The sequence below is a fragment of the Panonychus citri genome, unplaced genomic scaffold (assembly GCF_014898815.1).
Source record: "Panonychus citri isolate SS breed McGregor unplaced genomic scaffold, ASM1489881v1 Contig00077, whole genome shotgun sequence".
Lineage (NCBI taxonomy): Eukaryota > Metazoa > Arthropoda > Arachnida > Trombidiformes > Tetranychidae > Panonychus > Panonychus citri.
In genome coordinates, this window is record NW_026515482.1 from 2,129,994 (window position 1) to 2,157,992 (window position 27,999).

The window sequence follows — 27,999 nt, forward strand, 5'->3', positions numbered from 1 at the left end:
AATTAAACAAGTTAATCAATTCATAAATGAAATATTCAAACAACAATTAAGTCAAAAGAAATTAAATTTCTGAATAAATTATTTAATTAAAAGTTTATTAAAAGGCTTTGAGATTGTAAACATTTCTCATTTTGAACAATTAACTTGAATGGATGACAATTAACTGTTTAAAATCAGTAACAATGAACTACTCAAACTGTGATTTATCAATTGTGATCTTAATTGTTGGACAATGTTTAGTTAATTGTTTCGCTAATCACTGGTACTTTCCGTTAGATGGCAAACAATTAAATGTTGATCAATCAAATGCTCTGGTAAGTAAACTGATTAATTCAATTAATCCTTTCTAATCATTTCGGAAAATCAGCAATTAACTAAATTATTTACCCAATTGATTAACCAATTGTTAACTTATTAGATTATTCAATTAGTTTTCAACAATTAAATCAATCTATTCCCATATCAAGTTATAATAAAAAAAAAGTTTATACATGTAAATGTAATTTAAGTTAATTGTTTGTGTATAAATCAATTTGTAAATCCTAATTTTCCGCAATTTATCAACAATTTAACAATTAAATTAGATGTCGTTATTAACATTAACGATATTGATCTACAATTTAGCTATAACAATTAGATTAAGATTATCAATACAATATGATTAACTAAATTGTTGACTTTCTGTTTGTTTTTGTTAAATCATTTCCTCAATTTGTTAAATTGCCTTAATTGTAATCAATTTAGATTCAATCAGAACCTGTTCATATAACTCATTTGTGGCATCATCATCGTCATGATCATTATCATCATCATCATCACAATCATCGTCATAAAAATAATCACAAGGTAAATTAATTAACAATTAACTAATTTGCAAATTGTGAAAAGCGAAACTTTTTACAATCTAATCAAACAATTAGAATCAAATTAATTGATAAATTGATTCGGCCAAAAAGTAAAGCCTCATAATTAAAGTTTACTTTGAAGATTAAATTGTAAACAATTAACTAATTGTTACTAATTAACTTTTCTAGCACAATCACGATCATAAACATGGCCACCAACACCGACACCGATCAAAAAGTTTACACAAACATTTACACAAATGTAAGTTTAACAATTAGAAATACAATTAATTAATTCAGTAGTTAATTAATTAGTTAATTGAAAAGGTAAAGATGAAAAAGAGTAAATAATTAAAGATGAACAATTTAACAATTGCAAGATTTAAACGTCTACCTGATGATCAATTCACTTAATCAACTTGACACAAGGTTAACAATTGATTAACTGTAAAAATCGTGATTAAATCATCTTCTTTAATCATTGTAATCGTTAACAATGATTTATCAACCATATTGTCTATCAGTTGATTAACTATTATCAACAATTAACTTAATTGTTTGAGACAAGAAACATTCTCATTCTTTTAACAATCAATTTTTCGTTAATTTTTCAGCTTCTCATCGACATAAACATTTACACCGGTCAAAAGTACTGACCAAAAGCCGTCACGATCATCGACATAATCATCGGCATAAGGGAGATACTAATTATCATCATATTCACTCCTATCATCAAGTTAATCATGACAATCAGAAATTAAATCATCACCGCAAGGAGCAATTTAAATTATCATCAACACTGGACAGTGACGATAAAGATTTTCAATTGGATTCATTTTGGTGATTAAATTAACAACTTTCAAAAGACAAACAATTAACTCTAATTATAATTATAAATGAAAGTTGTAGTTGTTGTGATATTTTCCACCTACAATTTAAATCCAGTTATCATTACGATTAACTTTGATTGGTAAAGCAAATTATTGTCTCTAAAACTGTTAATTATCTTGATTGTTGGTGATGATGTTGATGATGATGATTAAAAGTGATTTAAAAAGCTAATAAGGTGAATATAAATCTTTACCTGAATTAATATAATTTAAAACCAACAATTTGATTTATCATTATATTTAATTCTTGTGTGTATATTAATATATATATATTATTATTTAAAGTGTCAGATTAAATTGGCAGCGTGTTTACAAATCTTAATCACTAATCAGTAGTCAGGCTGATTACGGATTAAGAAACTAAATTTAAAATTCAATCATCACCAACAATTTAAAAGGATCACATTAATTTAAATGACAATTTTTGTGGAGAAACTAAAACTTTATCATCAATTTGACAGTTTAAACTTGATTGTTGTTACTGATTATGATTAAGGAGCCATTAATTGTGGTTGTGATTAACGGTAAAAGTGGTTAAGTGATTTAACAATTAAGGTGGTAAAAGGTTTTCACTTGCTTGTGGTATCATTATTTTGGAAACTTAATCAACTAATACAATCGATGATTAAATTGTTTCAAGTGCGACCAAAGTTAATCGTTGATTTGGAAATAGTTTTCTAATTGTACTTTTGATTTTTTTTTTCATGTTCGAGATATTTATCGAGTTCTAATGAGCCAGTGAGTTCGAGAAAAGTTTTCTTCTTTTGAAACAATGATTCGAGTTCAAAAGCCTTACTTTTAATTGTACTTTAGTTATTAATTATTATCAGAAAAGTTAATCATAGGCTTGGCTTGTAATCTATGATTTTGGATTGAACAATTAAATGTAATTATCGAAACCAAATTTTATCATTAAACCAAAAAAACTTGATCATTTGGTTAGATATTAATTGTTGGTGATCCTGTGGTTTGTTGTTGTTGATTGTTGCGGATTATTTATCAACAAAAAAATGTAAATGGAGGTACAAGATTGTTTATCATATTGATTTTTGTGGATCCACAACAATTAGTTTTGATTGTTGTGAGATTTAAATTGTAAATTGGAAAAGTTTTGCTTCTTTGTTTACAATTTTATTTTATTTTCTAATTTAGTTTTGCAAATTCAATGAGAATCTGTATTAACTGTTATAAGAGCAATTGCTTTTCTGCATACTAACTAATCAATGGATTTTAAATGATCAGCATCAGTTTCCGGGAAAGATGATGATATATTTAAACAGGAAATTGGGGAAAGACAGAGAGATTGAGGATGATGATGATGACAAAGGAGGACAGAGGGAAATGTCAAAGAGGAAAATAAAGGTAGACATACATAACACACTCGCCGTGTAATATTTAGACAGATGTAAGAGGGGAAGAGATGATAATGATGAGAAGAGAAATAGACAGAGAGCTAGACAGGGGTGCAAAAGATAAAGAGAGAGAGAGAGAGGAAAATCCACCGAGGGAGAGAAAGAGAGAGAGAGAGAGAGATGCATACATATGATGGATAATAACATCAATGGTTTGTGAATGGAAAAGCAAAGGTAAGTTTGTATTAGAATGGAAACTTAAAGAGAAGGGGAAAAAAGGTAAATAGGGAGAGAAAGAGGAAAAGTGGGAGAGTGGGAATATAAGAAGATGAAGAGAGGGAGAGATAATGAAGGAGAGAGAGAGAGAGAGAGAGAAAATGATTTTAGTATCAACCCAAAAAGAGGTTGGTCCAGGTAGAAATGTTGTTGATCTGAGCAACCGATGATTTTAGTTTGGAATCAACTTTGATCCAGTAAACTTTAATGTATTGTTATTTACCTGAATTCATGGTGTTTTTCATGATGCCTGATGATAATGTTTCAAAGTGTTTATCATAATAGTGAATTTTTTTTGTGTCTTGATTGTTGATTGAAAAAAAAAACTTTGAAATAATTATGACAATCAACTACTCTAAACAAAACAATTTAACTTGAAAACAACAACAATAATTGAAATACAATTTAAAATTTTGCAAAGTGACCTACAAACTGAATCAACAATCAGCCAAGTGATTAAATTGATTGGGAATTTACAATTGTTACAATTTGATATTAGTTTTATTATCTATCATATATATTATAAATATCCAGTTAATTGTGTTTCTTAATTAATAAACAACATTTCATCATCGATATCCAATTGATCATCGTAAAGGAAAACCTAAAATTTAATTGTTTACCAATTTTTTTTCTCAATGTTCAATGTGTTTTAAATCAACATTATATTACAATTTAATTAATTACTGTTTGGCTTTGCCATGGTGGTGATGACAATTGGGATTAATTGTTATTACAATTGTTTCAATAATCTATTATCATTATCAACAGAATCTTCATCATCAATATTATCGTTAATCACCAAAGATAATCCTGGATTATTATTATTACTCAAATTATTGTTTCTTTTACTTTTATTAGTTTTATTTGATTATCGGTTTAATTGTTACACTAATTTGTGGATTAATCAATTTACTGTTGATCAGATTAACTGAAACTCAAATCGGATAATTAATAATAATTTATACTCATTCGAGAAATAATTTCCTGTGAATATTGTGATTCCTAAATTATATTCATCTATTGACAATGTCCAGTGGTAAAACTTTACTTGACCATTCAAGTGTCTCTACCAATGGTAAGTTAATCAACGGAACTTCCGGTTCAGTGAACGGATATGGTGACCTAGAGGATTATATTATTGAACTACAAAGTCGATCACAACAATCACAACAACAACAACAACAACATCAACAACAACAGAAACAATTAAATACTCAATCATCAACATCGTCGACAATGTTAAGTGAAAAGATGAATTTAAAAAGTTCATCTTTAATGGACAGTTCAGACTCGAACCTTGAAAATCTTGACCCAACGGAATTACTTTTACAATTAGCCCAAAAGGAGAAAGATCTAATTCTGGCCGCCGAACTTGGTAAAGCCTTATTAGAACGTAATGAACAATTAACTCGAGCCAATGAAAGGATAACCGAAGAGTATTCTCATAAACTTGAGGTAAATTAACTAAATTAACTAAATTTGACCAACAATCAATCTCTAATTATCTCAATCAATTGTTGTCACAACCGAAATGATTTCAATTTTTAAAATGATTCAATTCAATGATATCATGAGTATTGGTGTGTATGTGCATATCAATTGATTAATATTTACCTTGGCCATTGAATTGAATTGATTACAACAATTAGATTGTTAATCAAAGTTTACAACAATTTATGATTAAACTACAATTAATATACACAATCAGAATTGAGATGGAAAAGTTTTGTCAATATTAAATTAACCTTGGACTTGAAATATTGAATGAATTTTTTTTTTACTCTTTACCAATTCAACAATCAAAACTAATTACTAATTGTTGTAATCATCATGATAATAATTATGATAATTAAATGAACCATTTGATTATTATTATTAAATTATATTGATTCAACTGAATTGGTTAAAATCAAGAATGAAAAAACCCTATGGGGTTTATTACAATTGAGCTTCATGAATAAAGTTATTCTGGTTACCATGAAGACCTTTGAATATTGAGGATATCCTTAATTATGATGATGATTAACTGATTGTTACCAATGAATTAAATAATCTTAACCTAGCAATTAGTATTACAACTAAAAGTCAACAATTTAAATGTCAAATTTGTTTGATGATTACAAATGATTGACGTTAATAGTAACTTTCCCTTTTCCATTCACAATTTGGTTGAGACTTTTTTTTTGTTTTTCTCAATGAATTTTCATCATTGATTTTTTAACATCTCAGGACATTGTCCTATCAACAGCACAACTTGTACTAACCATTGGTGTGTCCCTTTGTGTTCAGTCAACTGTCCCACCCTGTAGACACAGTATAACAATGGGAAAATGTTAGACACACACACAGGTACCACAATCGACAAGCCATTGATCAATATGTTCAGAAGTTTACACTAGGCCAGTTAAGCGTTAATCCAACTAAAGTTAGAATTTTGTTTTCGCATTTGAGAAAAAGTCACTTAGAACTTTTATTTTTTTTCTTATTCTTTTTTTTTCAACTTCTAATGACAATTTACAACAATTATCGTCATTATATACCAACACTGATTGTCATCTTCTTCTCATGAAATGGTTCAGCTAATTTGGAGATTAGAATTTGAGAAAAGTAAGATTATATAAGAAACTTATTGTATCTGTAACTTGGATCATCATCATCATCATATTCATTATTGTTTGATTGTTAATGATGATTAAAAATCATGATGATGCAAGAGAAACAATCAAATGAACTGAATCAATTGATAACGAAAAAGAAAAACAAAAAAAGTGATATTAAAACAAATCAATGATACTATCAATTAAATCGTAATTATATTATTCTTATACTTCCTAGTTAGATGAACTTTCAATTTCTCATCAACATTCACAATCGATGATCAGTTTTCCCTCCGGTGAATCTTATTACTATTATTTGGATATAATATTTTCCACTCAGAGGAAAATATCATAATCGATAATTGTAATTGTAATTATCTCTCTCTCTGTTTTTGTGTTTAGTTGTTTTCCAGGTAAAATCACCAAGGTGACCAAGGTGAACTGAGCCCACCGCCTCCATTTTGTTTCTCATGTGTCACTCCTACTAACTTTCCACCCTCCATCCCCACTCCTGCTTTCACCTCGCTTGGTTGATTAGTAAATGGTAATGACAAAAAACACATAACAATTAACAACAACAACAAGTAAAATCTTAAATTGTTGTTAATTTAAGTGAAACAATTAGAAACTTTCACCCAATCAATGTAAACAAAATAGTAACAATCAAGACAATTGGTAACATTTTTTGGATATCAATTGCTTACCCTTGATTGTCACAATTAATCAACGTTTTTTTTTATTGTTGTTGATATATTTCACTTTCATTTGATTCATTTATATAATATATACATGTATTTGAAGCCATAGTTTAAAGACTTGATTGTTGATTAACAATTAATACTTTTCGAGGCCAATTGATTAACAAGATTATCCTTGATTGTTGATCCTTAAATCATGTCTCTCCTTTTCCTTCAAGATTGTAATTACTTTAATTTTAACTCTGTAATTTTCTTGTTCCCTTTTTAAGTATACAAATTGTCATCATTATCATGACAATTAAACTTGATGATGATTCTGATTGTCTTGACAATCAACAAAATCTAAATCACGTTGTAACCTTTTCTTATACATTTACCTTTTTGACCTTAACTTATCACCAAAATCTGCACTTTAATTATCTTGTAAGTGTATGTCCATCATTGGTCAATCTCTTATTGTGTAAACATGACACTTTTAATTATAACCTTAATTACACCTTGATTACAATTAACTGATGAAATTCAATTCTTTTTGCAATCAAAAAACCTCAAGATTCAACGAAAAGGTAAAAAAAAACTGGAAAAAAAATTTTTCCACCTTGAAAAAGATTGGATGATTTTCTCTAACAATGTTTTTCCTTGAACAATAATCATAAATGGTAATACAAACTGACCATTGTCCAGTTTACAATAATCATGAGTATGAGTCATATAATTAACGTAAGAAAAAAAAATCAACCTGATCCATGGGATTCATAGTAACAGTTCAGGTTCATTGGGAACTTGAGTCATGTTTTGTTCATTGATTCCCCTGAGTTGAGTTGCAAACAGTTTGAATTTTGAAAGTTTTCAACTGATTGTCACTGATTAACCTTGATTCAAGTGACAGTGTTGGTGAAAACAATTTAAATTGTTTACTTGAAACACCTAAATGTATCATGTTGTTAACACTTACGTTATCTTAACGTACTCAGGATATTGAATTTCTGAACTTTCATCATGAAAGTTAAACAGGAACAATCAAAGTGACATTTAACTGAAAACAACTTTTACTATTGATTAATTTGTGAATACTAATCATTCAGCTATCAGATAATGATTGTAGATATTATCATGTTATGGATCAATGAATGTAAGTTTCAAACTGATCATCATTATCATCATAATCATCATGATCATTAATCTCTAAATCGTTGACTTTTTTCTCAATCAAGATCATGAAAAGTTAGTAAACAGAAAAAAAAGAGAATCGAAAAAATTTTTAGATAAATTTCAATTCTCATCATAATCATGATCAATTTTGAAGTTAATTCAATCTCCTTAACGACAGATTCAAGTTCAATGATGATCAGTAATCATTTGAAATGATTAAGATTCATAATCGTCATTAGTTGATTATCATTATCATGGAATAATGATTAATTCCTAAGGAAGATACAAGGTGAAAAATGAAGGAAAAAGTTTACAACCTGAGAACTTAATTTACTTTTTCTCAGAATAGAATTCAGAGAATTGAAATAAGAGAAAGAAAAAAAAAGTTCTGAACTATTCATGATGATTCATTTTCCCATGATTACTTTGTGGCTTCTGTTGAACAAACTTGTTAATCGTCATTAGCACAACATTAACAAAGATAATCAAACATGTCCAATAGATGATTAGGATTATATGTTATTAGTAAACTGACCACTCAGCTGACCCTTTCATTGATGAAACAGATTATCAATATGATTTATGTGAGAAACTCAGATTATCTCCGGAAGTTTGAACATACAGAAAGTAAAAGAAAATTAGTTTTTCTTTCTAATCGTTGGTTAACTGGTTAGTAAATTAAATCACAACGTGACCATAATTAACATGAAAACCTATTGTCACTCTTGTTGGGTCACTTTGTTTACATTCAGAGCTTGACCTTACTCCTATTTGTTAATTCAGTAGTCTCATTATCATCACAATTAGTTTCCTCTTCATCATCTTGCCACTTTTTCATTTAACTTTGAGCTTTTTTCTGGTTAATTGTTACCAAAAAAAAAACTGTCTAAATCAGGTTAACATGTAAGGACTTAATTAAACCAGAATCATATCATTATCATCACAACAATTATCTTAATTGTTATCACTCAGACTATTATTATCTTTGAGGATGATATCATTTTCCGGTTCAGTTTTTTTCTTCTTCTTCTTCTTGTCATCATGATGACCAATGGCTCTTTTGTAACCATAGAAACTGGTTAAAATTTTCGAATCAGTAACAAAAAAGTTCTAATGTTCAAAATTCATCGAATATTGTTGATTCGAAATACGAATTTTACTTTCACTCCCTCCCTCTCTCTCTCTCTCTCTCTCTCTCTCTCTTCTTTCTATTATCTTTTCTGTGTCATCACTATGATAATGATAATCATCTTCGTCTTAATCAACTTGATCATCTTAATTGTTTGATATTTAAACCAATTGTTATTCTAGATTGTGATAAAACAATTGACTTGAACAGAGTAACAATTGTAAGTCAGGAAGTGATTCAATTGATTCCTATTCATCTATTCAGCTTTTAATTGTCTTCATCATCTTCATGATAATTATGATGATTAAACTTGTTAACAATGTTACTATTACCTTTTAATCATAATAATAATACAATCGTGAGGTTGATTAAAATTAAGTTAATCAACAAAGAGGATTAAACAAAATGATTCATAATTTTTGAGAGATTCATCAAGTTTTAAGCAATCGAAATACAATTAACTTTAATCCAGTTTATCATCTTTGATTGTTTACATTTACTTTTTCCTTCCTTTATAACAATATGATCACAATTAACTATTATTATTTTCTCATTTGACAATTTGAATGATCTTATTTTAATTGTCTATATCTCTTTCATTGGCAATTAAGTTAATCAAAAGTAAATCACAAAACTTTTTTTTTTCGTTTTCTTTTCGAAGACGAATTTGTAAAAACCTCAGAACAATTTAGAACTTATTTTAATTATATTGTATTGTATCATTAGATTATCACAATTAGCACAAGAAGAGACGATTTAATTGTAGATTCAATCGATCGTCTTTAACAACCAACAATTAAATCTAATTGTAAATGATCAAAGTATTGCTTTTTACAATTGTGAACATTTTGTTGATGTTTTTTCAATACAACTCGAACTTTTTTTTTCTTAATTAACTTAATTAAATGTCTAAAGATTAACATATCATGATGATAATTGATTATTAACTAAATAGTTCTCATTGAGTTAATTGTCAGGAATTAGATACAAACGTAAGCAATTAAACAGCCGGAAACCAATAAGGATAACCTTTGACAAGGACATTTGATTAATTGTTGAGGTTGTTGGTTAACAATTAACTAATCACCTTGGTGTAAGCCGTATGGTTAAGCATCTGAGTACGTGATTAAACACGAGCTAATTGTTGATTTAAAATCAATTGAAATCTAATTGTGATCTAATATGTTGTAGTTAACAATTGAATCATCATTTTAAGGTATGAAATATTTACTAATTGTTGATTGTTGATCAACAATCAATTAATTCAGTAGCCACTAAGAAAATTTAATTCCTAATAATGATTGAATTCAATTTTGTAATGATAATTTAATCAAGTACAATTAACTTTAATCACAACCACAATTCCAAGGCTAATCTTAATCATTATTACATGATAAATACACTTACAACAATTAAACAATCAAGGTAACAATTAATAATTTTTCATGATAAATAGTTGTCGATACAAATTAATCACAGGAAAACTGTTTAATATAACAATTAGATTATAATCAAATGATTTAATCATGATTAGTTGATTATCGTGTAACCCAAATTAAATACTACAAATCTTTCTAATGATTAACTAATCATGATGATATTTTATTTTTGCATTTCTCCAACAATTTAACTGATTAGTTACAATCATTTAATTTACCTTGACTTTGATTGTCTTTAGGTGTGTTCAGGTAATCAAGATAATCTCAATTCTTAGCCTAACAAATTAACTGATTCTCTTGATCATTTACTAATTATCTCAACAATTAATTAATTGTCAAGATAAACTTTCTTTGTCTTTGTTTATTAAACCTTCACATTGAAAATCATCACAATCTACAATTAATTTACTTACTCGCCGCTTGGAAAGTTAATTGTTGGAAATATTTTTAATACAATTTAAATTCAAATTAATTGTTACCATTTTTAAATTACGAAAAAGGGTTTGAGCAATTTAATTTGATTCTGTTTCGTTGATTGATGATTGGCAAGACATGAAAGTTAATCTGATAAATTATTGAATTTGCTTCATTGATTTGATGCTTTGATGATTATGATTAACTTGATGATTAACTTTTGATTGTGATTGATAACTAACAAAATCTATATAATAAAATGATCAACAATTTATCCTGAAAATGTTTTAATTAAATTGCAACAACAGCAACAATACAGGAAACTTATCACAATTAATATTAACAATTGGTATTCTTAATTATGGTTGATTGAAATTTTGATTTACTTTTAAAAGAATGAGAAAGTTAATCATTTAACTTTTCTATTCTTAACTTAATTGTTAATAAATCTATTAAATTGAACAATTTAATTAACTGTTATAAACAATTCACCGAGTTTCACAACTTTCGATTGTTCGATATTTCGAAGAATTGAAAAAAAGTTCTAAAGGAAAAGAAAACAATACTAGATCGAAATCAGAACAAAAAATAAAACCTTCGAGTTTGAAAATCGTAACTAAAGGTCATCTTAATTGTTGGAAGTTGGATTTAAATAGCTGATTAAAAATTCACCAACAATATACAAATGAATAGATTAACCTTATTGATGGTGATTAGAGTTAATTGTTAACTGGACACAAGTTCAATTTCGGGTGTGGATCAAACAATTTAGTATAATCAAGTAATCAGAAAATAACTGTTAACCTATTAGGTGAAATTTATTTATATTCATGTGATCTAATTGTATAAATATATTAGAACAATTAAATTAGAGTTAATTACATTTTCTAAATTAGATCAAACTATTAATTGTTAGCCAAATAGTTACAATTAAGGCTCTCAGACCTCATTGGCCCATTGTGCTAATGAGCCAATAAGAACCCATGGTAAAGTTTTAGAAAAGTTCTGGATTGAATCCAGAACTTTTTTTTTATTTACTCATACTCATGACTCAGAATTGATTCAGTTTTGTGGGTGCTGGCTAATTGTTTACTGTATGATTTATATACGTTTTCAAGATCATGTTGATACAAGTTAACTCGAGTTGAAACAATATCATTAACCTTTCACAGATTATCAGGTTTTCCCAGGTAAGTAATAGTGAGTAAGTGTTTAATGATTATTGAACAACAACAGAAACTCAGGTAACCACCATTGCCAGGTAATAATAATATCACAATAGTTATAATAGTAGTTGGAACTTTGTTCAGAACTTATTGTTTTCAGATCTATGTGTTAATGTGCAATTGAGTAAATAAGACACAATAATTGTGGTTACACCTTCAAGGCCAAGGTTATTCAGCTAAGCCTAAGCTGCTTATCGGGTGTCCATCAAACCGTATCGAAGTGACCATGATCTGAACATTCTCTCTCTCTCTCTCTCTCTTTTCTATTCATTTTCTTTCCTTTTTCATAATTTTCGTCACTGATGTTTACTTTATTCATCGAACTACCTTAGAATTTTGAACATTTTTTCTACTTTCGATTGTTTTTTTCTATTCGAAAAAGTTGTGTTCGATTCAGAACTTTTTTCTTCTTTTCTACCATTATTATTTCCCTTTCTCATCGAAAGTTTCGTCTCATTTTTAATCTGATAATCTATTAGCTTGATATACGTGCTAATCCGATTAAAATCCATTAATTGTTGAGATTTTTCCGGTAACCTGACAACGTGACTCTCTTCCGCTTCGTATGATTGTAATAACTTTTTTTTTCTTACCTAAAGTTAATTGTTGTTGATTCATCAGCAGTTATACTTATTATTATTACATTAGTCTTAAATTATATCAACTAATAGACAATTACAATTACTATTAAATATCATCATCATCATTTATGCACTTTGAATTGTTGATGATTTAATTTGTTTACCCTGCAACACAATCAAGGTTAATTCATTATAATGATAAAGATGAGTACAATTAACTTTAACATTATCTAATCAATTGTAAACAATTAAAAAGATAAAGTTGATTATTTTTGAGAGTGAATCTTTTTCACAATAATATCACTATTCATTCAATGAATATGTACTCAAGGGTGTGGATTAAGATGAGAGTGATTTAAAGCTCAGCAAATCTAATTATAGCTCAAAGATATAATCATGATACCTCATGATATTCAATCTTTCATGATGATTCAGTTAAATCACCAAGAAATTGTTTTTCTTTTCTTCCTCAATAAAAAAAAATACACTCATCGTTTTGTCAACATCCATCAAAGTGTAAACTCTGTGAACAACAATCAACATTAAATTATATTAATAACGGTAAAAATCATTAACATGATGAAATTTTGAAACTTTTACGAGTTTTTTTTTCTCATATCACTGAATCATTAACTCGGTTCTCAATCAAATTTAAAGGGAAATTGTATCATTAAGGATTAGCAACAATTTCGCTCATCGTCTTATCCCTAATTGTTTGGAGCTCATTGAATGGATTAGGATTATATTAGAAATTGTGATTATCGAACTCCCGATTTGATTAGTTAAAATTGTTGATTCATTTTGGTTGAATTTTCTATTTTTTTTTCTCGGACTTTGTATCAACTATCATTTGCCCCGGAAGGTTATCATTTCCTCATCCTGATCATTTTCATCTTCCTCTTTTTTTACAACCTAATAATTAGCTTTTCATTAATGAATATTATCAAGGGTGTGGTCACTTTCATTCAAGCTTCATCTCTTATTGTTTCATCTTCATTGATCCTTTTACCTGTTTTATATTATCATCAACCTACAATTAACTTGATTAATTTTTCTCGTGTCTATGTCCTATTACCTTGAGGTTGATCATTCGTTTCACATTGAACATTTCGAGGAGAGAGATTAAGGTTAATGTAAATCGATGGGAGATAATATTGATTAGTTGATTGATGAGAATTGCGAGATAATTTAAATTGTTGAGAGCTAAATTGTTACCAAATTACTTTACATTGACTCTAATGAATTAACTTTATAATGACAATTGGGATTACAAAGTTTTCCAATTTGAAATTAATGTAGACAAATTTATGATCAATTGTGTGTGTTGGTCTTTGTTAAGAATCTAATTAAATCTTTAATTATTACCATTCTTTTAATAATTAACGTTGATTACACTGATCGACATTCATATATTAATGATTAAAATTAATTCTGATCACGATTTTCAATGATTATAATTGTTAATTGTTTATATATGTATTAACCAACTCAAGTGGACAACAATCAAACCAACCATTCATTTTATTTACTAATGACAACAGCAATTGTTTAATTGTGATGATTAAGATTATTAAATATGATGAATTCACTTTGGTGTTAATTTGATACAAACAATTAACCTTCCAGCTACTATTACCAACATTACGCAGTTAATTGTTGCTCTTGCTAGTTAACTAATTTAGTAAGAAAATTATACAACCCGAATGGATTAATATTGTTACAACAATCAAAAAAAGTGAATTAAAAAATAATCGGAGCGTCTCTTTAATCATCATCATCTTAATCATTAACATCATCATCATTAAAAATGATAGACATTCAAAAGTATTATCTAACAATTGACCTCAATCCTTAAATCGCAATCAATAAATTGTTACCTTGATATTGTTAACTGTTAACAACAATCAGAAACAAAAAAGGTGGACAATTAATCAAAAACTGACCTAATCAACATGTAATCCAGATGAAGATGAGTTTGCTTTGAAACCAGCAATTAGTTAATCATCTGAATAAATCGTGATAGAAACTTGGATCCTTACAATTAATTAATTGTAATGTAACCAAAAATAATGATTATCGTAAATGATTACGAGTAACAATTAAGGTTTACAGTTTTGTCTTGGGAAAAAGTTTCATGAAAATGAAAGTTAATCAACAAATTGAATCTCAATCAAAAACCTCAACAATTAAAATTGACGCTAATTAAAAATTTAGGAAACTTTTTTTTTCTTTTAATTCATTTCAACAATTAAACCACAATTAAGAAAAAAAAAACAATCTTATTAATCAAATAATTGACCTAATTTTAGGCCTGTTTTTTTGCCGCTCATGTTGAAACTGTTAATTGTTGATTAATTGTCGTACCTATTTAATGGTGTTTAATAGTAATTGTTTAATTTCTGGACTCAATTGCTGTTTGTTGATTAATATTATTTACTAAATTGTTGACTTTTGATTGTTCTTGTTGCTGTTGTTGTTTTTTTTTCATTTCCATCTATTTGTAGACCATTAATTTAATCACTTTACATTAAATTTGGTTGGTTGATTGTTGAACAACTAATTTCATATAAATGTAACAATTTGAATCCATTGGAACTTGAATATTAACCAACAATCAACAGCAATTAGTTGATCGTCGTTTAAGGTTAAGGTCATCATTATATCAAAATCTAATCTAAATCAACTATTATTAATCTAAGCCAATTGTTATCCTGTTAAATATAATCAAACATTTGATGTTAACAATCAACGAAAAAAAAACTCAGATGATAATTAAACTGCAACAATCAATTGATTGATTGTGTTGATCCATCAACTGATTAAGTTTACCAAGTTAATCATCATTTAGCTTTGAAAACATTATTATTAATATTAATAAATTGTCAAGGTAAGTTCAAGGTGAATCAATAATTTAAACAAAATCATCAATTTATTGATCTAATTGTTACAATTAACTTGCGATTAAATTTTCAATGGACAAACATTTTCCTAATCATATTGGATTAACTTTTAATTGTATCAAATACATTTACTTTATTTACCAACCTGATTGTTAAAAGAAATCAAGTTAATCATATTGAAATTTTAATTGTTAATATAATAATATACAAATCAAACTGTCACAACTGAATTAATAAAGTTTGTTAGCTTCCGGAATTGTAAGTTAATTGTTATGTTAATCAAGATTCTGAGAAATAAGGAAATTCATTAATAATTTAGTTGTATATTTTATTGAATTGTGAATAAGAATTGATTTTAATTGAAATTGATTCTCGAAATTGATTAATAACAAACGAAATGATTAATAAACACGATCAATTAACTGATGATGATCACGATTACAATTGATGATTACGAATTGGAAATTAAATTTCTTTATCACAATTGGAAATAATTTCAATTTAAATTAGTTTTTTCTCCTCTTATATATCGTATATATTATTAGCACTATCATCAAGTTGATCATCATCTTAATCACTGACAGAGCATTTCAACATGATGATAACCATGATTAAGATGATTAACTTTTCATTTGAAATACAAACGAAACTACAACAATAACTTTCAATTCTGATTCTTGAACTTTTATCATGAATCTTGATGATAATAATAGTATCTTGATGGTCTCATTAAGGTCAGTTTATCAGTGGACACAACAATAACACCTCATCCATCTTATCATCATCATCATCAATTGTTGATCATCATCATAATAATGATAAACAATTTACAGTTAATGATGAAAATGATTGTGTAAAAAAAGTAAACCTTTTTGATCAAACAAACTGTCTCATCAACACGATAACTGTGATTAAATTTGATTGTTACAATTGTTGTCATGCTAATTGTGTGCTGTGTATACTTATTGCTGATATAATATTTTGTCTCAATGATTAATATTAATTTACTTGATTACACACATGATTAATTTGTTTTCTTACAGTTCCATCAAATTGTCCATTCATTTGATTGTTGTTGTGACACTTAATTTGATTACAATTGTTCAACTCTCTCTGTTGGCTAATTTTGTCATATCGTATATGTTATTAGGCCATTGGTCATCATTTTCTTGACCGATTGTCCCTTGAATTGGGTCAGATAATTGTATCTAAATATAAACATAATATATAAGTGAAAATTGGATAATCTTTTTTGAAGTAATTTACTTGATTATCTTTCTGATGATTAACATCAAGATTCGGTTAATTATTAAATCACAATCTATTGCGAGTAAGTCACAAAAACGAAACGTGAATTTATCATTGAATTAAATTGTTTTCGAGAAGATAAAATTATCATTCTGATAATTGTGAACACGTTTCATGTTAATGGTGACATAGATCACGATTTAAATTGTTACCTGGTTAATGTCCATTTCTGTTGATGGACAATTGAGTTAATTGAATAAATGGAAATGGTTTTTTTTTGTTTCAATGTTAATTTGAGTTTTTTAGTGATTCGTTTATTCAACCAATCATGTTAATTGTTTTTCACATGGAAAGATATTTGTCAAAAAAAATTAGATCACCATGAAATTAAGGTTAATCGATTAGATTAGTTTGAGCTGACTGAAGCGCTGTTTGAAGCTCCATTGGCGTAACCAGCGTTGTAGCCTGAGTTAGCGTATCGGCTTTGGTCATTATCGTAGTTGAAACCTCCTCGGGCTGAGTTTGAGTTGTCATAACCTGAGTTTTGTGAGTTATTGGCATCGTATTGGTTTCCACTTGATGAGGATGAACCAGAAATACCTCCGGGACCAGCTTGGAATTGGTTTTGTTGTTGGTTGGCTGAGGCATGAACTCCGGAAGATGAGTTATCGTAACCTGAGTTTCGTGAGTTGGTATCAAAGTAACCTTGTCCTGATGATCGAGCTTGTTCACCGGCGTTTTGGTAACCAGCAACGTTTCCTGATTGGTATTGACTTGAACTGGCTTGAGCTTGTGATCGGGCAGCAGCAGCGGCTTCAGCTTGAGCTCGGGCTTCAGATTCAGATCGGGCTTGAGCTTGAGCTTGGGCTTGGGCTTCAGCTTGGGCTCGGGCTTGAGCGTCAGATCGGGCTTGAGCTTCGGCTTCAGCTTGGGCTCGGGCTTGGGATTCAGCTCGGGCTCGGGCTTCAGCTTCAGCTTGGGCTCGGGCTTGGGATTCAGCTCGGGCTCGGGCTTCAGCTTCAGCTTGGGCTCGGGCTTGGGATTCGGCTTGAGCTCGGGCTTGGGATTCAGCTTGGGCTCGGGCTTGGGATTCAGCTTGGGCTCGGGCTTGGGATTCAGCTTGGGCTCGGGCTTGGGATTCAGCTTGGGCTCGGGCTTGAGCGTCAGATCAGGCTTGAGCTTCAGCTTGGGCTCAGCTTGGGCTCGGGCTTGAGCTTCAGCTTGGGCTCGGGCTTCAGCTTCAGCTTGGGCTCAGGCTTGGGTTCAGCTCAGGCTCGGGCTTCAGCTTCAGCTTGGGCTCAGGCTTGGGTTCAGCTTGGGCTCAGGCAGGCTTCAGCTTGGGCTCGGGCTTGATTCAGCTCAGGCTCAGGCTTGGGATTCAGCTGGGCTCGGGCTTGGGATTCAGCCTGGGCTCGGGCTTGAGCGTCAGATCAGGCTTGAGCTTCAGCTTGGGCTCAGCTTGGGCTCAGGCTTGAGCTTCAGCTTGGGCTCGGGCTTGATTCAGCTTGGGCTCAGGCTTGGGATTCAGCTCAGGCTCGGGCTTCAGCTTCAGCTTGGGCTCAGGCAGGCTTCAGCTTGGGCTCAGGCAGGCTTCAGCTTGAGCTCGGGCTTGGGATTCAGCTTGGGCTCGGGCTTGGGATTCAGCTTGGGCTCGGGCTTGGGATTCAGCTCGGGCTCGGGCTTGGGATTCAGCTTGGGCTCGGGCTTGGGCTTCAGCTTGGGCTCGGGCTTGGGATTCAGCTTGGGCTCGGGCTTGGGATTCAGCTTGGGCTCGGGCTTAGGCTTCAGCTTGGGCTCGAGCTTGAGCTCAGGCTTGTTCTCGAGCTTGGGATTCAGATCGGGCTTGAGCTTCAGCTTGGGCTCAGGCAGGCTTCAGCTTGGGCTCGGGCTTGGGATTCAGCTTGGGCTCGGGCTTGAGCTTCAGCTTGGGCTCGGGCTTGGGATTCAGCTTGGGCTCGGGCTTGGGATTCAGCTTGGGCTCGAGCTTGAGCTCGGGCTTGTTCTCGAGCTTGGGATTCAGATCGGGCTCGGGCTTGGGATTCAGCATAAGCTCGGGCTTGTTCTTGTGAAGATCGTTGTTGATTCAATGAAGAAGTGAGACCAGAAACGGTGTTAGAAACGCCTGATGACATACCACGGACAGATGAAGCAGCGTTAGAAGCGGCACTAGCAGCAGAGTTGAAGGCACCAGAAGCAGTTCCTTGGAGTGAAGAGGCAGCATTTGAAGCGGCTGAAAGAGCACCATTACCATAGTTTTGGAATGAACTTGCAGCATTTGAAGCAGCAGAAGAGGCGAATTGAGAAGCAGAGTTAAGCTTAGATCCAACTAAACCACCTACAGATCCCATAGCACCTCGAACGGTACTAGTGATACCATCGAGTCCAAGACCTCCTGATCCACCATTACCACCAATAAGACCACCAGTAAGTCCACCGAGTCCATTGAGGAGACCACCTGATCCACCAGCACCACCAGTAAGACCACCAGTAATACCACCAATTTTACTTGTAATACCACCAATAGCACCATCAAGAAGACCTCCTCCTGATCCACCACCAGTAATACCACCGAGAAGACCACCGGCTCCACCTCCACCGGTAATACCACCGAGGAGACCACCTGATCCACCACCACCTAGAACACCACCAAGAAGACCACCACCTGATCCACCACCACCACAGAAGAGTGGGGAAGCTAAAAAGAAAACACCAAATTAAAACAACGATCGAACCTAAAAAAAGCACCAAAGTTAAATCACTTACCTGAGGCCATGAAAGCGTAAGAGAGGACACAAGTTACAACGAAAACTTTCATTTTAATTTCTTTTGGACTAATTATCAATATCGATTTAGTTTTTTTTCTATTTATTTCTAAATTGCTACTTGTCTAATCAAGAGCAAAATCGATGATGATCAGTTTCCAAATCGAAATCAACTCTTTTATATAAAATTAATTTCCACAGGTGATTAATCTGTGGCAATTTAATCTCATCCCGATTGATTAAGATTAATACCTTTGTTTACTTCGTACAATTGAAACAATATGAAACAATTGATTGGTATACGTAATTACATTTAACGGCTGAAAATTCATTTCCGTCATTGATTAGCAATTAAGGTACCAAGAGTAATTAATAATCGTCAAAATATCACATTTGATCAGTTAATTATTATTGATGTATTGATTATCAAGAGTAAAATCAATAACTACGATCAATTGATTGTTGATGATCAACTTTCACCTTAATTTTACTCTGTCCATTTATTTGTCAATCACTTTGATCAGTAATCAACTCATTGCAATTAAATCAATTTAACTATTTTTACTATGAAATAATTACTACTTAATTAAAGGACAATTTAAATAGTACAATTATCTTATTGATTGTTCATTAATCAAACAAACTGTTGGTAATTGTTATTTGTTTGCATTTCCACAATCAACACAATATGAAAACTTTGTAATCCATGTTGATTGTTAGACTAATTAACTGATTGATCATGATTTGAGTGTGTGTGTTTGATTGGGAAGCTCATTAATCATCAACAATCAAGATGTAATATTATCAAAAAATTGATCAACAATAATTCAACTCTTTTAAAATGGTAACAATCAAAGTGACAATCTAAATATTTAAGACTGATGATTAACTAATCATAATAACAATGGTAAACAGCAGAGGTTTAAATTGTTAACCTGTAAACGAAAGTAATTAAATTAAATTGATTGATAAATTGTTGATAATTTTAATAACTACTTTGAGGTAACATCGCAAATGATTATAATTGATTACGATAAGATTTTGATTGTTAGAAATGATATTCAAATATGATTAAAAAGAGAATGGAATTGATTTAATAATCAGAGCATGTTAATTGTAATCAAAGTATAAATTGTCAAGATAATTATTATAAAATCAACAATAAAAAGCGACAATTTAAGATAATACATAATCGAAATGCGAAAGAAAAAAAAAGTTTTTCAAAACTTTTCGAGCGGTAATTTTGTCCTAAGAAAATGATAATGATGATGATGATGATGATGAAATCTTTTATCATTATCATCATTTTATCATCCTCATCATCATTGATGATTTAAACAGAACAACAATTTAATCATGGTTTGATAAATAACAACTGAATTAACTTCTTCCTTCCTTTTTCCGTTGAAAAAAAGTTCAACGATGCAAATCAACAAGTTCAGTCGATTGTCAATGTTGAATCGTTTTTAATTCACTTCTGTCTTCACAATTTAGCTTAATTTTTTTCTCTTCATATTATTTTTCTTACAACAATTTAATAGCAGTTAAATTAAATGATCACTATCGATGCATGTTAATTGTAACAACAACAACCGTTAGGAAAAACTAATTGTTACTAAAAGCAAAGTTTTAAAAATGAAAACACAAAAAGCTAATCATCAACAAGACATCAAGTGAATTAAAAAAATCAAATGATTACAATGATTGAGGTAAATTGTTATTGTGGTGATTAAGATGATTAAGACAACCATGAAAATTTAACAGTTTTATCATGATAAATGGTGTTAATTGTTGTTGTATTTTCATAGAGCTTAAAGTTAATTGTTAAGATTTACCTTCAAGCCTTAATAACAACACACTCACAACAATTAATCATTGGTTGTAGCCAAGAGTTAATTGTGAAATATTAAATATATCAAACTTATCATTAAGACGGAAGTTGATAGTTAACTGATTGTCAATTGTGATTGTTAAATTGTTCACTACTTGTATTGAGAAAATGTTTCAAGTTAATTGTTAATCTGAAAGGAAAAACATTTAAAACAATTAAGATAATTAAATGGTCGTCGTGTATTGATAAACATGTTGATTATCATGTTTGATACAACGATGCAAATTCAATCAACAATCAATAATAAAAATCAATTGATTTCATCAACAAAAAAAAACAATTACCAATCATTACAAGTTCAATTTAAATTGTAGTTAATCAATTGTAAATTATTGGTCTTTTTTTTACTTTGATTATTATTCAATTTGATGGTTAATATTAATTGTCATCTCTCATTGGTAATCATTCAAGTATTAGATGGTCAAGATTATGTATACAATACATAATAACAATAACTCTTGACCATTACCTGGACAATCAATGGATTAGATTGGCTGTCATTTTCATGGTAACAGTTAATTTAGTTAAATTGTTGGTAACAATTGATAAATTGCTGCCGATATAATTGTAACAGGGTTGGCAAAAAAAAAGGTCACAACTTTTATCCTCACAATCAATGGTGCAAATCATTTTTAAGGCCTAATCAGTTAAATTGTTATTGATTTAAATGAGGTCAAAATGATAATTATTGTTTACAATTAACTGTTATTGTCGATGATGATTATGATTATCATGATGATGTTATTACCTTTCAATTTCAGTAATCAGTTAATTGTGAAAAACTGTTTAACTTGATTAACTTTTTTTTATCCTCATCCAATTTTAAAGGGTAAATGAAATAATAATATTTCATTAACGTTAAATTTTAATTAGGTATAATTTATGTATGACAATTAACTTTTACTTGGTTAATTGATTGTGCTTTCACACTTGCATCAATTAATTTAAATAAAAAATTTTCACAATCAGTTAATTGTTCAAATTGAATTTGGTCAATTATGTGTTTAGTTTTAAAAGTTATTAATAGATGGAGATGTTTTAAAATTAATCTTAATTGTTTGAGATTTGATTTTTTTCTTGAACTCTTTAAGTTTAATTAATTAAGTTAATTACCATTAATCACCTGTTTTCATTTAAATCAATTAATTACCAGGTGTGATTATTAATTGATTGATTTGATTTACGATAATAAATAAGACAATTGATATTAGAATAATTTTCAAGGAAAAAAAAAAGTTTATCTGGGTCAAGATACTAATCAAAATCATCTATTACATTGTTACAATTAATTGATGATTGTTGATTGTTGTAAAAATACAATATCATCATTATATCATCACAATTTAATGGTAAATTGTTGTGGTAACAATTTAATTTGATTTGATTTTCAATTCTTGAAAAGAAGAAAGTTTTTTATTATTGTTCAATGAATCCTTTGGATTTCAAAATAAGATTATGATTATGATGATGATGATTAATCATGATGATGATTAGTTGATTATCTTTATGATTTTCATACTGATTAATTGAGTTAAACTTTTTTTTCCTCTCGTTGATCACAATTAACTTAACCAACCATTAAATCCTGAGTAAATAATTTAAATTTTGGTTAACCAACACAACAGTGAGATAGTGACTTAAATCAATTCAAGCACAATTAACTGATTGTGCTTGAATTAACTTTCAATACTTACTATTGATAATACAGTTAATCCAATTGTTGATGAAGCCATTTTTTTTAATCATAACAGTAACCTTACCAATCACAAGGGAACAACAATTTAAATATATAATCAAACGTGATGATCATTGATGATGATTATTGATTAACTTTAAATCAACTTTTTGATTGTTGATCCAATTGATTCAATGTTTGGGAAAAAGTTTCATGATTAATTGATTATCATTTTAATTGTTTCTATTTCTATCTCTATCTCTCTCTCTCTCTCTCTCTCATTCTCAGTCTTTGGAACAAGAAAAACATGGATTAAGACGTAAATTGGATAATCTTGAAGGTGAATATGAAGGAAGGGTCAGCGAATATCAATCTGACCTGACGACCTTAAAGAAAGAGTTAGCTGACCAACAGAATACATTAAAACAATACGAACGTGAAAAAGGTAAAATGGTTCAAGAATTAATGGAACAGAATCACAGATTAACAACTGAATTAAAGCAGGTAAGTTTCAACAATTAATCGAATCATCAATCAATTAATATGAGAATGACCCATTTCCATAAATAAATTGGACTCAAACTGGACACTGAAAGATAATCATACAAACTTATTCTTGACTCGAAAAACTTTCAAATGTTCAACGATCTTGATTCTTAATTTAGTATTAAATTATTTTGATGATAATAATTTAATCGATAATTGGGATTAGTTAATTGGAAATAATTAGTTTCACTATCAAATCGTGTTACTTAATCAATGGAAACTTAATTATCATCAGTAAATTTACCTTAAAGGTTTGATAAACATTATTAGTTTTTAGATCACAATTAATAACTATTGAAGGTTGATTAAAGGTGTATGAAGATTAATCAAGAAAAAAAAAGTTCTGATCAAAAGTATCCACCAATTAACTTAGGATATTAAACAACAACAATTAACTTAAATTGTTGTTGATTATGAAAAAGTGAAAATATAATAATAACTATCAGATATCCATCGATTATAATACTTTAACAACATTGACAATTAACTAATCATTTGACATTTAACTTTACTGTACATTGAAAGAGACAATATTTCATCATCATTAGATAGTCACAATTAACTAATTACAATTTACCTTGAGCTATTGGATAGTAAATGTTACTTATTGGATGAAGATGATTATTGATCAATTTAAAGTTGATTGGTCAAAGTTAATCGAATGAGAATTAGCCTGAGGCAATTTCGTCTCATTTAACCTTTTATCCTCTCATCATCTTAATCTCTATCATTAGTTAGTTAATTTTATCATCTTCGTCTTCATCTTCACAAGGTTGACCCATAATAAGAGAGAGAGAGAGAGACTAAAATTATCACCAAAAAAGGGAAAACTTTCTCTTCTCTCTCTCTCTCTCTCTCTCATTTATCTTCCTTACTTGTTATTCTAACCTTGATTATCTTCCTCTTCTCATCCTCATCCTCATCCAATCAATTGATTTAATTTTTTCATCTCTCTTCATCACCAATAATCATAACTCAATCACCTTCATCACTTGTTGATGTAACTTTGTGTTTCCATCCAATTCAAATACTTTTACCAAGAGAGAGGAAAAAAATTATGATCATCACTCTCATTTAATTACAATTAAACTAAAAGTGATCAGTGATTTACTAATTTACCAATTGTTTATTCATTTGTGTCTCAAAAGGCTTCAGAATCAGAGGAACAATTATCAAATCAATTACTATCATTACGGGAACAATTTAATGCTCGTCGATCCAATTTAAATGATCACGTCGCTCAAATGGAGGGATTAAGAGAAGAGGTAAGTTTAAATTTTGATAGAATTTCATTTTAATTATTAATCCCTTGCTAATTGGTTTCTCTCCCCTCTCTCCTTTATGATTAGATTAACTTACTTAGTAAGAGAAAAAGTGATTTAGAGAAGCGGATTAACGCTTTACACGAGGAAAGGGAACAGATTAGTTTAACTCTTGAAGAATCAGCTGAAAGGATTTTGATGCTGGAGAAAACTAATCAAGATCAAACGATAACAATTAGCAATTTACAGAAAGAATTGGAAGAGGCGAGAATTATGAACGATCAATTAGCCCATTCTGGTCATTTAATATCAACCACCTCACCTGGAACAACTGGTCATCCGATTAATGGTCATTCTAATGGTCAACCAACATCACTTTACAATGAGATTGAAATGTCTTCATCTTCATCAATTGAAGATGATCTTAAATCTAATCTTAATTGTGATGAAGATATTTGTGATTATTCAAAGGATCTTGACGAAAATTGGAAGGTAATTATACTAATAATATTTATTTTCCAACAATTTAACCTTAAAACGTTAATCTAATTGTTGATTTGATTGTTTAAAACTTCGTGGGTTCAAATGTATTGGGATATTTTTTCACTTTACTATTTCAATCAATGTAACGTAATCAACAAATTGTATTGGGTCAAGGTTTCAGTTTTTTTGTTGTTTTTGATTTAATTGATAACAATAAGAGAGGTAAAAAAATATTGATTAGCCAATTATGCCAATAGTGATTAACCGTTAGTACACTAATTAGATTTGATTTGATTACTTAATGATTGTTTTTATTTTTGTTATTATACGGGTAAAGTTTTTGATTATCTGGTTCAATTGGAGGTAATTAAATGTGTAACTTGATATGTCACAATTTAAATCAAGAGACTAATCTAGTTACCAATTGATAGTCTATCGATTTTGTCAATGATCATCGATTTCAAGTTGATCTTTCATTTGAAATGATTGAATTTGGTAAAAAACTTTTTTCGAAAACTTTTTCTTTGTTATTGATTTTGATTTAATTTCGTTTGGAATTTATCTCAATAGATTGGTCAAGAATTGTCTGAATTATATCATGAATTACGTCGTATGTGTCAAGATCTTCAACGTCGCCGTGAAAATAGTGGTCACTTTAATTCAACCGGCGATTCGGGAATCCCTGCAACACCCGAAGATATTAATTGTAACCACGTTAGACCGGGAATGATTTCCGCAGCATTTAAAGAGTACAAACAATTACTTGAAGAAATGGATGATTTGGTAAGTTAATTATAACTGAATCAATCAAAATCTCCAAATTGATTAACCTAAATTTCCTGGTGTTTATATTATTTGATTCACTATTTATTTCCCTCTCTCTCTATTCAGCCTTGTGTATCTTGTCAATCAATTGCCAGTGAAAGATTACAACTTGAAAAGATGACCAAAGAAGCGGTTGAAAAGGATGATGAGATTAAGAGGAAAAATGATGATCTGATGAAACTGGCCACTTCAATGACCATTCTTGAAACTGAATTAAAAGCCGTTAAAGAGGAAAGAGATTATCTTAAGGAATCGGTTGATAGTGATGGAATCGTTGGTAAAGATGAGCTTGTTAAAAGAGCTTGGGAGCTGAGGGATCAAGCGGTTGCCAGGAAAAACGCTGTCGAAATTGAATTGGCCAAAACCCGAATTGAGTGTATGCACATCAACAGTCAGTTGATGGAGGCAATTCAACAGAAAATCACTTTATCACAACAATTAGAACAGTGGCAGGTAAATTAAATCTTAATCATGATTTACCAAATTGTCTCAATCAACTAATCATGTTGATCGACATGATGATGAGTATCAATACTCATTATCATGATAATCAAATGAAAAGTTAATGTGACATTTTGAAAATTCACGGTCCAGGTCAATGATCAGTGACCTTTTTTTACCGATACGCAATTTCTGGCTACTTTTTTTTTTGCTGCCAATTTGTTATACATTTAAATATATTTACGATATTTTGATTGTTGCAACAATTAACTGATCACTTTTGTTTGTCTTAATTTTCTCAGGTCGATATGCAAAGTTTACTTGATGAACAATTGAAAAATAAACTTTCCAGCCAAGAGAAGGAGGAGAAACGCCGACAAGCCGAATCACGAAATTTAAGTCCAATTTCGGCCTCAACTCCAAGTCTTGTCAATAAAACTAAGCTACTTCGACTATTTAGAACGGCAAATTAACCAAAAACATCAACAATTAGTAAAACAATTTAAATTGACAATCAATACAATCGGTGGAGTCCCAAGTGTGTAAAAGGTTTTATTTAAATTCAATTCAGTGTAAACACTTTGTGATTGTTGTTCTTGATGACTGAACTTTAATTGTTGATTTTTTGACTAAAATCTAATCAACAATTAACTCAAAAGCCATACACCATCATGATGATTATCATTAACAACAATTTCACCTTAATTGTTATTGATTAATTGTTCGGATCAGCCCAACAATTACCTGCCGTCCAAATATTGGTTACAAAGCTTTAAACTGTGATAATAATTAAAGTAACCATTTGATTTTTGTCAAAGTTAATCAATTCAATTGATCAATACTTTGAATGGTCATCTTTTTAATTGTAATAATTAAGGCTCAGAACTGATTCTCTGACAAAATATCATGGTAATAATATCAACCAATTGTTACAATTAACTCTTGGCTCTCTCTCTCTGTTAACAATCATAGATGAGACTAATTAATTCATGATCGATGTTAATTGTTAATGAAAAAAACTTTTTTGTGCCTTCACATTTTTGTATCATCGTTAGTGATTAGTTAATTATCATTAATTGTACAATTATAATTTGTTTCCCATTCCCTAAATGAATATAATATTTTATCAGTCAATTTAATCATATTGATGATTAACTAATTGTCATCTTGTCCCCCCCTTGTGTATTTTAAATCATCAACAATTTATTAATCATCTTCATCAGAATCTTAGCCTTGATCCTGTTCCTAAAATGAATCATTTTAATTAATTTACTTTATTAAATCATCATTAATCATCATTTGAAAATAATTAATTGTAATTCAAATATTTTTGAATAAAGTAACAAGAAAAAAAGTTCACAATC

At 29.9% G+C, this 27,999-nt stretch overlaps 3 protein-coding genes across 3 annotated transcripts; 2 read left to right on the top strand and 1 right to left on the bottom strand.

The window, feature by feature from the left end:
• Positions 1–12: 12 nt before the first annotated feature.
• LOC128386870 (histidine-rich glycoprotein-like) lies at positions 13–1,719 on the top strand. Its single transcript, XM_053345975.1, has 4 exons — positions 13–314; positions 745–846; positions 1,035–1,107; positions 1,460–1,719. Exons 1-4 carry the CDS (start codon positions 153–155, stop codon positions 1,687–1,689), a joined length of 567 nt encoding a protein of 188 aa, XP_053201950.1. The 5' UTR covers positions 13–152; the 3' UTR covers positions 1,690–1,719.
• Positions 1,720–3,494: 1,775 nt separating this feature from the next.
• LOC128387261 (BICD family-like cargo adapter 1) lies at positions 3,495–27,997 on the top strand. The gene is made up of 7 exons (XM_053346448.1): positions 3,495–4,821; positions 23,367–23,582; positions 24,773–24,889; positions 24,974–25,378; positions 25,940–26,152; positions 26,261–26,647; positions 26,938–27,997. The coding sequence occupies exons 1-7, from the start codon at positions 4,393–4,395 to the stop codon at positions 27,106–27,108; spliced, it is 1,938 nt and encodes a 645-aa protein (XP_053202423.1). The 5' UTR covers positions 3,495–4,392; the 3' UTR covers positions 27,109–27,997.
• On the bottom strand, positions 17,043–19,675 carry LOC128387262 (glycine, alanine and asparagine-rich protein-like). The gene is made up of 3 exons (XM_053346449.1): positions 19,514–19,675; positions 18,618–19,445; positions 17,043–17,809 (listed from the first exon to the last, which is right to left on the bottom strand). The coding sequence occupies exons 1-3, from the start codon at positions 19,563–19,565 to the stop codon at positions 17,157–17,159; spliced, it is 1,533 nt and encodes a 510-aa protein (XP_053202424.1). The 5' UTR covers positions 19,566–19,675; the 3' UTR covers positions 17,043–17,156.
• Positions 27,998–27,999: the final 2 nt, after the last annotated feature.

Bases quoted from the DNA above. Each gene is read 5' to 3' on its own strand.
- LOC128386870 (XM_053345975.1), top strand. From the start codon at position 153: ATGACAATTAACTGTTTAAAATCAGTAACAATGAACTACTCAAACTGT. The intron at 847-1,034 runs GTAAATTAATTA...TAACTTTTCTAG, and splicing joins GTCATAAAAATAATCACAAG to CACAATCACGATCATAAACA. The intron at 1,108-1,459 runs GTAAGTTTAACA...TTAATTTTTCAG, and splicing joins ACACAAACATTTACACAAAT to CTTCTCATCGACATAAACAT.
- LOC128387261 (XM_053346448.1), top strand. From the start codon at position 4,393: ATGTCCAGTGGTAAAACTTTACTTGACCATTCAAGTGTCTCTACCAAT. The intron at 23,583-24,772 runs GTAAGTTTCAAC...GTGTCTCAAAAG, and splicing joins TAACAACTGAATTAAAGCAG to GCTTCAGAATCAGAGGAACA. The intron at 25,379-25,939 runs GTAATTATACTA...TTATCTCAATAG, and splicing joins ATCTTGACGAAAATTGGAAG to ATTGGTCAAGAATTGTCTGA.
- LOC128387262 (XM_053346449.1), bottom strand. From the start codon at position 19,565: ATGAAAGTTTTCGTTGTAACTTGTGTCCTCTCTTACGCTTTCATGGCC. The intron at 19,446-19,513 runs GTAAGTGATTTA...TTTTCTTTTTAG, and splicing joins TTACGCTTTCATGGCCTCAG to CTTCCCCACTCTTCTGTGGT. The intron at 17,810-18,617 runs GCCTGAGCCCAA...CTGAATCCCAAG, and splicing joins CCGAGCCCAAGCTGAAGCCT to CCCGAGCTCAAGCCGAATCC.